General features: G+C 40.1%; 1 protein-coding gene across 1 annotated transcript in view; it reads left to right on the plus strand.

Annotated features, from left to right (window-relative positions):
* Window positions 1-2,098: 2,098 nt before the first annotated feature.
* The window catches only part of LOC125465466 (xenotropic and polytropic retrovirus receptor 1 homolog), a 95,048-nt gene continuing 86,194 nt past the window's right edge, over window positions 2,099-10,952 (plus strand). The window contains exon 1 of the mRNA XM_048559049.2: window positions 2,099-2,167. Within this exon, the coding sequence (XP_048415006.1) occupies window positions 2,099-2,167 (69 nt within the window). The remainder of the gene's footprint in view (window positions 2,168-10,952) is intronic.

Below are 10,952 nucleotides of genomic sequence, written 5' to 3' on the forward strand. Positions count from 1 at the left end.
GTTTTGAATTGGGAGAATTTGGCAGTTTTTATCGGTTTGCTCCTGGTGAATCAGACAATATTTTGCAGGTTTATTGTGGATTAAAAGAGTTTTTTTTAAACTATGACGCACGCAGACTACTGGTGAGACACAGGTGTAATTAGGTTTCATCCTTCCTACCAATTATTGGCTGTTTGTTCATTATTGATGTTACCAAAGGGAGGAGTTTTCGTTGAGACAATTGGAGTCACATTTCTGCCCAAATTACCCGCTATCCTGCTGTAACACTGGCAAATACTTGGCCAACACTGTAGCAAGTGCATGCACATCAGTTCTCCGAGCTTGAAAAGATCAATTGTTCCAGCACCCACCATCTTTTGGAGATGGAGAGAATTCCAGCTTTCCTCAAGGACCCTTTGTATGAAAAGATGCTTCCTGACTCCACCCCTAAGTAGCCTTGTTGGAAATAGGGTCACCTTATTCTTGATTCTTTTTCCAGTCGTAGTGTCACTATGGGACAGAGGGAAGGCCTTCAGACCATTGATTTCATGCTGACTCCCTATAGAGCAATACAGTCAGCCCCATTTGACCCCTGTCACCCTGCAGGTTAATAGCTCTGCACAGCCTATTCAATTTCCTTTTGAAATCACTGATCCCACCACCTACTTGAATCTCATACATGTTTTGAATTACTCTTTCCATGCATCTTGCTACCTTGGAAGATCCATGCACGTTAATAGTGTCTTCTGAAACCATGACTCCAGGCCTCCCTGTTCCTGTGCACTCTTTAGAACTGTGCTATTCTCTACTGGTGTCTCTCTAGACCTTCTGTCAAAATGCATCACCTGACACTTCCCTATGCTGTATTAAATTCCATCGGGTATGCCAGCCTATTGATGGGTATTAACCACAGTCAGCCACAGTTTGTCGGTGGCAAACTTACACTCAAGATGAAACAAAGAACTATGAATGTGGGGTGGCACGGTGGCTTCCAGTGCCAGGGACCCAGGTTTGATTCCAGCCTCAAGAGGCTGTCGGTGTGGAGTTTGAACATTCTCCCTGAGTCTCGGTGGGTTTTCTCCAGATGCTGCAGTTTCCTCCCACAGTCCAAAGATGTGAAGGTTCGGATGGATTGGCCATGCTAAATTGTCTGTAGTGTCCAGGGACGTGTGGGCGAGGTGGATTAGCCATGGAAAATACAAAATTGCAGGGTAGGGGGGTGGATATGGATGGGATACTCTTTGGAGGGTCACTATGGGCCAAGCAACTTGTTTCCACACCTTCTACGCTGGAAATTTGAAACAAAAATAGAAATTGCTGGAGAAAAATACTCTTTTCTTTAAAGTTGTGCTCCAGTTTATGAATTATTTGCAGAAAAGTGAGGAAATTGTTTCATCAGATCTCCCCTGCCTGGGGGTCTGTTTATTACTTGAAATAGCTCCATCACATCCCTCCTTCTCTTACAGTCAATGGAACACGAGCCCAATCTATGAAACAAGAAAACAGAACTAGCTGGGAGAAACTCAACGTACCTCTCACTCCTGCGGAGAGAGAAGGCAGAGTGATTCAGTCCAGTGATTCACCTTCAGAATTTATTCAAATCTATGGAGCCAGGTTTCATAATTCACCTCTACAAGCCCTGGCCTACACTGCGATCCCTTAATAATGTTCCAAAGGTCCATCATGAATTCCGTGCCCTCTCTGTCATAAATTGCTAAGATTATTTTATAAATATGTGAAACCGCGTTGAAAGCAACAGTGAAAGGGGTTGGGTAATAAAGTCTGGCTTTTACAATAGAACAATACAGCGCAGAGTTGCATCTCTGATTCCTGTAGGCTCTGTCCCTCCCTCCTGCCAGAGGTGCACTCAATTATTTATTGATGGGCGATGAAACTGTTGCTGTTGCCTAGGCGCCAGAGAAAGGTGTCAGTGATCCGTCCGAACTTCTCCCAACAATTAATCATTGTACAGAAAATGTGCATATATTCGCCTTTATCCCAGGATCCGTCAATGGCTTAAACGCGGAGAGGCTCCAACGCTCTGACTGTCCCCTCTTCCATTCTCTCTTCCTGATATGTTTCCTTGGAAAATCCGCAATTCTCGGTGCTTTTCATAACAATGAAATTTGCTCAACATTTGTCGGCGCACTTAACGCCGGAATGGAGGAAGCAGTACATCGAATACGAGGTGAGGGAAGTTTTTAGAGAGTAAAAAAAAACTTAATGTTTGTTTTGCTGTATCTGGGTGGTAACTCAATGGGACATGCCGACCTTGTTTTATTCCCTTCTCTCCGTATTCCCTGGAAAGTGACACAGCAGGAAACTATGAGGAATTGACCAGGTAGGGACAAGGTGGTAAGTTTGGGTTGCAGCATTTGGAGGATGTGTGGGTGTGTGAGGGACCTGAAAATCATTTGGTCCCTCTTATCAGTCATGAATAAAGCTTAGATTTATTTTTAAGACCTTCTGGCACCGTGGCTCACAAGGTTAAAGCAAGATCTGGCACATTTAATCGTATCTTTCTAAATAATGAGTATTAATTTTTTTTTCGTCTTTATTTATGTGTATGGGGATGTGGGACAGGCTGTTCAATATCTGATGTACTAATTGACACAGCCAATCATTCAGGGGAACGGTTGAAAAAGACTTTACAGACATAGTCAGCATGTGGAGTGTATGTATTTAGGTCAGCTAGCCAGCAGCAGCTCAAGAACACAGTTCCACCCACCTTCTAGATAACAAAGTGTGGAGCTGGATGAACACAGCAGGCCAAGCAGCATCTTAGGACCACAAAAGCTGACATTTCGGGCCTAGACCCTTCATCAGGCCTGCTGTGTTCATCCAGCTCCACACTTTGTTGTCTCAGATTCTCCAGCATCTGCAGTTCCTATTATCTCTCCAACCACCTTCTACTGGGTGACTAGAGATGGGCAATAAATGCTGGGCCCACGTCCCATGGACGGATAAACGCTTCAGATCAGGATACATGTACATGTCATCAAGCTAATGCTTGAGTACAGTAACATGCTGCCTTGTGAGAGATGCTGTGTTTCAGAGATGCTAAATCACACTCCTTCTGCGAGGCAGCTTTTAAAGGTCCCATGGACATAAAGTGAAACAGCTCAGGGTGCCCTGTCCAACATCATCAGCAAACACACCTGCCTTTCACCTCCTCACCACAGCCCCCAACCAAAACCGACAGCCTCTGAAAACCAACCAGCCGTTCGTTTCTAGCTTAATCATAAGGATCTCGATTATGGGCAAAATGGCTGCTGTGGTTACTGGTATAATGACGGTGTGGAGGGAATAGGAGAGGTCCAGTGGATGCCTAGCAAAGCAAAAGTGCATTGTGCCCATGCACTGAGAAAGAGGTGCTAATTCCTTCCTTTGGCTGTGGCCGAGTGCATACAGAGGCTCTAAATATTAAAAGAAGCTGGGACAACAGAGCAGATTGTGCAATTGAGACACAAGAAATAAGGGAGGGTCTGAGGAAGGGTCACCAGACCGGAAACGTTAACTCTGTTTTCTTCTCCGCAGATGCTGCCAGACTTGCTGAGGTTTTCCAGCAACTTGGTTTTTGTTCCTGAGGCACATGAATACCTGACTTAGAATAGCAATAGAAACCTCACTGGGAGGACCCCAACTGTGTACATGTTGCAACTTCAGCAGTTCAAGCCCTATTTCCACATACCGTTTTCAGTTATTCCAGACAGCTGGCTACATATTGAGGAAGTAACCAGAGTATTTACCAGGGGCATCAATTCCATAGGCAACATCTGAACTGCGATAATAAGACCAGCAACTTCAGGCAGTTTAAACAGCTGCTCGGGGCATATCTTCCACCTGTCCCATCTCAATTTTCTGCAACCTGCTGCATTGCTTTATGTCCCTGATTTTAATCACTCCCCGACTTGACAGCATTCCCTGCATTGTCCCTCGGTCTGCAGGACTCTCCATCTTTTTCACCTTGTAGAGAAACACTCTTTAAAACCTACCACTTTGACCAAGCTTTTGATCACTGGTTTCAATATCTCTTCATGTGGCTCAGTATCAGATTTTGCTGATAACGCTGCATAGGACAGGGTAATTATCATACAAACATTGTACATGACTAATATGGTAAAGCTCTGTATAATACAAGCTGTAGTTACTTACTTGAATCAATTCCTTGTTCAAATTGGTTTCTGAAATACATTGACAAATGCAATACAGGCAGTTCAGGAAATGATGATTAGGCAATATCACCACACTCTAACTGTTGCTATAGCAGAAGTTATAGATAGGGATGGTATTACAGAATTATACACTATATTTAAAAGTGGGGATAGTTTGTTCAGAAGCAAGGGTGTTAAATTTGAATAAGGAAAGCTATGAAGGCACGAAGAACAAATTGGATAAATATTTTAAAAGGAATATAGGCAGTCTTTACAGAGCGATTACCTGATCGCTAGCAACTGCATATTCTTAAAAAATCAGTCAACTGCAGTCAATGAAGAAAATTCAGGGTTGTATAAGATTAAAAGAAAAGTCCTATAAAGTTGCCAGAAATAATAGTAATTCGAAGGATTGGGAGGGTTTTAGAATACAACAAAGGAGGACCAAGAAACTGATAATGAATAGGAAAATAAAATATGAATACAATCTAGCAAAAACATAAAAATGGATCGTAAAAGCTTCTATCGGTACATGAAAAGGAAACATTTGACTAAAAATAAGCATTGGTTCATCACAGGTCGACTCAGGAGAATGTAGATCCAAATAGCTAGAGAGAATGAGCACTTGAAGGAAATTAGTATGAGTAAAAAGATCATACTGGAAAAATTAATGCGGCTGAAAACTAATAGGCACCCAGGACATGATGGTCTACTTCCCAGAGTGTTAAAGGAGGTGGCTGCATGGACAGTTGATGCATTGGTGATTATATTCCAAAATCTAAAGACTTTTGGAATAAATCCTGCATACTGGAAGGAGCGAATGTTACCCCAGTTTTAAGAAAGGAGAAAAAAAAAGAAAACTGGGATCTATAGACTACAGTAGTCAATAAAATGCTAGCATTGATTATAAAGGATGTGAAAAAAAAATCTAATTGATAATGATTTGGTTTGGCACAATCAACATGGATTTGCAATGGGAAATTGTGTTTAATGAACTTGTTAGAGTTGTTTGAAGATGTTACCAACAAAATTGATGAAGGAGAGTTGATGGATATAGTATACTTAGATTTTCAGAAGGATTTTGATAAAAACTTCCACAGGATACTGGTCAGAAACTTTCAAGCATATGGCATGTATTAATGATTGGCTATCAGACAGACAGACACCAGAGAGTATAAATAGGTGGTTAGCAGTGACTAGTGAGATACTGCAAGGATCAGTACTTGGGTCCCTGCTTTTCATAATATAAATCAATGATTTGTAGGTGGGGACCAAATGTAATATTTCTAAATTTGAAAATTATACGAAGCTAAGCGGCAATGTGCATTGTGAGGAAGATGTAAAGTGGTTTCAGGAGAATTTGGATATATTCAGTGAATGGGAAAGACATGGTCAGTGCAATATAATGTGGAAAATATGAGGTTATCTATTTTGGTAGGAGAAACAGATGTGCAAAGTATTTCTCAAATGGTAAGGGGTTGTAAAGTGTAGATGCACAAAAAGACATAGGTGTCCTTGTGGATAAGTCACTGAAGGTTAACATGCAGTTGCAGCAACCTATTAGGAATGCTAATGGCATATTAGTCTCTATTGCAGCAGTATTTTGAACATAGGAATCATGAAGTCCTGCTTTAGTTTTATAGGAGCTTGGTTAGACTTAAAGTACTTAACTCTATGTATAATTTCCTCCATATCTTTGTCTCTTCCTATCACTGAAGCCTATTGTATCCCATAACTCTTAGAATTCTGAGTTCGTTTAATTGTGGCCTCTTGCGCCTACCTAATTTTCATCATCTCACCATTTACAATCATTTTGCCTGGACACCAAGTTCTATAATGCTTTCTCTAAATATCTCCACCCCTCTCTTGTACTTTAAGATGTTGCTTAGAATCTACGTTTTTGACTAATTTTTTGATCACCTGTCCAAATATTAAGTTGCTTGCTGATAAGTGTTGCTTGATTGCACTTCTTGCGCATAAAGTATCGTGTGGAGTTTAGATTCCTTAGCTCGGGAAAGATATTATTGTCACAGAGGAAGAGGAACAAATGATCACCAGAGTTGTTCCTGGGAATGACAGGATTGTCCCATGAAGAGACATTGGGCAAACTGGACCCTTACTCTCTAGAACTTTGCAAAATGAGGGATGATCGCATTTTTTAAAAAAGTACAGAATACGTAAAGTGATTTGCAGGATAGATGCAGATAAGATGTTTTCCCTACTTGTGGAGTCTAGATCTGGGGAAAGGGGTGCGGGCACAATTTTAAAAAAAGTTTAAGATGAGGTGAGGATTTCTTTCACTCAGAGAATTTCAAACTTTGGAATTTTCTACCACAGAGAGTTATGGAGGCTCAGTCATTCAGTAGGTTTAAGGTAGCGATGGATAGATTTATGATTCCTAGTGATTTACAGGGATGTGGGGATGGGATGAGTTTATTGAAATGTTCGATCAACCATGATTGTACTGAATGCTAGAGCAAACGCGATGGGCTGAATAGCCTACTCCTGTTTCCATTTTTCTAAGTTAATGATCATTATGACAAAGAAACAGGTGCAAATTTAACAAATTCCCATTCCATTCTATTACTTTCATCAATTGCATTTTTATTGCATTGAAATGCATAAAATGTAGAGAATAGAAACAGTCCATTTGGCCCAACAAATCTGTGGCAGTGTTAATGTTGTGCACAAGTCTGCTCACATCCTATTTCATTGAAACCTTCCAACATAATTTTCCACTCCTTTCTTCTTTATGTCCTTATAACTTCTATTATAGCAATAGTGAAACTGTGACATTTATTTCCAGCAAACTGCCTTCACCAATTCCTGACCTGTTGGCAATGCGTTTGACATGTATTTTGCACAGTTATCTATATATTAGGAAAACACCTGCTAAATACATTGAATATCCCAATTATTTCATATGCTAGCAGTCTGTCCAATTGCTAAGTAAAGACATCTCTTCTGAAATTTCTTTAGAGATTTATTAGCAACAATCTAATATTAATGATCTCTAGTTTCTGATTCCACCACAAGTGTTTTAAATCCAACCTGTTAAGTTCGTTTGCAACTTAAAAGACTTTTCATTCTATTATTCCTTTTTCTGAGAAAGGGTCCAGTTTGCTGGATAGTCATGAGAGCTCTGTTTTGGTAACATTCTTGTGAGTCTTTTTTTTTATTTTTCCCTGGAGCCTGTGTATCAATTTTTTTTATACTCATGGAGACCAAACTGTGCAGAAGCTGAGATCAGTAATATTTCCCTGCTATTTGAGTTTATTAAATCCTCAAAGCAATTTATTTCTGATTTCAGTGGGATGAGGAGGCAGCAACAACTCAACCTGTTTTGACCAAGGCTGTTCCCTCTTAGGAGATGTTATTGTGGACTCCAGTAAATGAACTGCTCATTTGAGTACCTTGGGCAACTTCTCTCACATGAATGCACCTATGTTGGTGAGTGGGACTGTGGCACATTTAAGAAGACATGATAGAGTGAGCAGAAGTCAATGTTGCCCAAAAGGGTGCCTACCAACCATATCTGCAGTTCTAACACACTTATTTATAGGCGATTGTCTTTTCCCAAAGAGGTGACAGCGTGGAATACGTTTTAAACGTGTGGCAGTGCCATCAGTTGTAGTCAAAAGTGCGCCAGGTCAGAATCCATCAGCATGCATATGTCTTGAACAGATCATCCCGAAAGGCAAATTGGATCACAGTCCTCGCAAGAACAGCCCATTTGACATCAATAATTCACCATGCAATGGTGCCAGTTTATACAAAAACACACACCCATTTTCTGCCTACTTCACTTGTCATGTAGAAAGGAAAAGATTCTCATGAATTGTAATGCTCTTTAAAAACAGAGAATTTAAAGAGGTGATGAGTGCCCAACAAGAGAACATTTCTATAGCATCTTTAATATGGTGAATCTTCCCAAGGCACTTCACAGAAGTGCAATCAAGCAACACTTATCAGCAAGCAACTTAATATTTGGACAAGTGATCAAAAAATTAGTAAAAAGTGTAGATTTTAAGCAACATCTTAAAGTACAAGAGAGGGGTGGAGATATTTAGAGAAAGCATTGTAGAACTTGGTGTCCAGGCAAAATGATTGTAAAAGGTGAGATGATGAAAATTAGGTAGGTGCAAGAGGCCACAATTAAATGAACTCAGAATTCTCAGAGAGTTATGGGATACAATAGGCTTCAGTGATAGGAAGAGACAAAGATATGGAGGAAATTATACATAGAGTTAAGTACTTTAAGTCGGAGATATTGCTTAAAAAGAAGCAGGCAAACAGGGCATAGTGCAAGTTAGGATATCAACAATAGAGTTTTGGATGGACTGAAGTTTACATAGGATGGAAGAAGTCAATTAGAACAGGCCCTCTAAAGACAACCATCAAAGGCTCATTGTGTTTGGGCAATGCTTAGAATTGTGATCTATAAATAAACTATTCCTTTACAGTTTGACGCTGGAATGTTTAGATCAAGCCACCTTCCGTCGTTCCTGTTCCAGCAAATTCAATGTGTTCCTGAGCAACAGAGAGGTCAGCATGTGAACCCAGTCAATGAAGATTGCAGGAAGAGTTATTAAAGCCCTCTGATTCTCATTCTTCCTGAAGGAATTCATTTAATTTCACGAATTCCTGCCTTGATTGACCCCAGAATCCAGCTATGGGTTGAATGATAGAGTTGGGTCTCACATACTGTGCTCAAAGTAACACTAAGACTGAAAGATCTTTAAAGTGATAGTCTCTGTATCTTCCTCATCCCAGTATCATTGAATATCACTTTTCTACTCAATTGTTACATCGATACATGGAATTAGATAGATCACAAAAACAAAAAAAGCCCATGCATTGCATTTATTTATTATGAGTTTCCTTCCAGCCTTCTTTGTCTAATCCAATCAGCACAACGTTCAATTCCTCTATCTTTCATGCATTTATTTAGTTTTCTTTAAAATGATATTTTATTCACTTCAATGGGAAAAAAATCTTGTGATAGTAATTCCATAGCATTCACTCAAATTTCCACTAAGTTTCTTCTGAATCCTGTGTTGTATTATTGCATCCTAGGATCCTAAAAAGGGAGCTACAGAGATAATGGTTGCATTGGTTGTAATTTTCCAAAAAAAAATCACTGGATTTGGGAGAAGTACCAAATGATTGGAAAATTGCTAAATTGACACCCCTGTTCAAAAAGGGAGAGTAGCGAAAGGCTGACAACTCTCAGCTGATTAACCTGACATCTATTGTTGGAAAAATACTGGAATTAATTATTGAGGAAGTAATAGCATAACATTTAGAAAATCATAATCTAATCAAGCAGAATCAACTTGGCTTCATGAAAAAGAAAGCATGTCTGACTAACATATTAGAGACTTTCGAGGAATTCTCAACCAAAATGAAGAGAGGGGAACCAGTAGATAAGTTGTTTTGGGACTTCTAGAAGGCATTGAACAAGGTGCCTCACAGAAGGTTAAGTGATAAGATAGGGCCCACGGTGCTGGAGATGGTATACTGACATGGATAGAGAACTAGCTAATGGGTGGGAAACAGTGAGTGGGAGTAACAGATTATTTTTCAAGTTGATGAATTGTGACCAGAGGGATTTCCACAGGGATCAGAGCTAGGAATACATCTGTTTACAATAGATATTAATGACCTGGAGGAAGGAAGCAAGTGTGCCATAGCCAAATTTGCAGACAATACTAAAATAGGAGGAAAGGCAGGCTATGAGAGGGAGACATGCAGTTTACAGAGAGATATTGACGGGTTAAGTAAGTGGGCACATGGAGTATGATAAAGGAAGATGCGAAGTTGTTCATTTTAGAAGGGAGAACAAAGGAACAGAATATTATTTAAATGGTGAGAAGCTGCAGAAAGCTGCAACATCAAAGAGACCTGTGCATGAAACACAGAAAGCAAGCAACAAGGTGCAGCAACTAATCAGGAAGGTTGGTCCTTATTTCCAGAGGGTTGGAGAATAAGAGTATGGAAGCCTTACTACAACTGTATAAAGTGCTCGTGAGACCACATCTGGAGCACTGTGAGCAGCTTTTAGTTCCTTTATTTAAGAAAAGTTATCATTTCATTGGAGGCAGTTCACTAGGATAATCCCTCGCATGAGGGATTGTCTTATGAGCAAACGCTAAACATGAAGGGACTCTAGTTATTGGACTTTAGAAAAATGAGAGGTGATCTCATATGATTCTTAAGGGGCTTGACAAGATAAATGCTGAGAGGATGTTTCCTCTCATGGGAGAGTCTTGGACCAGAGGTTATAGTCTCAGAATAAAGGGGTGCCAATTTAAACTAAGATGAGGAGAAATTTCTTCTCTGATAGTGTTGTGTGATTTTGGAACTCCTTACTACAGAGAACTGTGGGGCAGAGTCCTTATATATATTTAAGGCTGAGTAGATTCTTGATCAGTTGAGAAATCAAGGGTTACGCAAAAGGGTAGGAATGTGGATATGAGGAAATTCAGATCAGTCATGATCCAATTGAACGACAGAGCAGACTTGAGAGTCCAAACAGCCTACTCCTGTTCCTAGCTCTTATGGTCTTATTAGTGGCTATGCTATATTCACGATCCCTCGTTCTGATCTCTCGCATGAGTGCAAACGTGTTCTCTGCATCTACCTTAACAAACCCTTTCATCACTCTGAAGGTTAACTTCAGCCTTCTCTTTTTTAGAAAATAGAGTCCCAGTGTGTTACTTAAAGACACTTTAATGCCACATGGACATCACTCCCTTTCAAAATCTTTTGCAACAGATTGTGAATAACCATGGATGCAGCATATCATTTGAAAGGGGC

This window comes from Stegostoma tigrinum, chromosome 29 (assembly GCF_030684315.1).
Source record: "Stegostoma tigrinum isolate sSteTig4 chromosome 29, sSteTig4.hap1, whole genome shotgun sequence".
Lineage (NCBI taxonomy): Eukaryota > Metazoa > Chordata > Chondrichthyes > Orectolobiformes > Stegostomatidae > Stegostoma > Stegostoma tigrinum.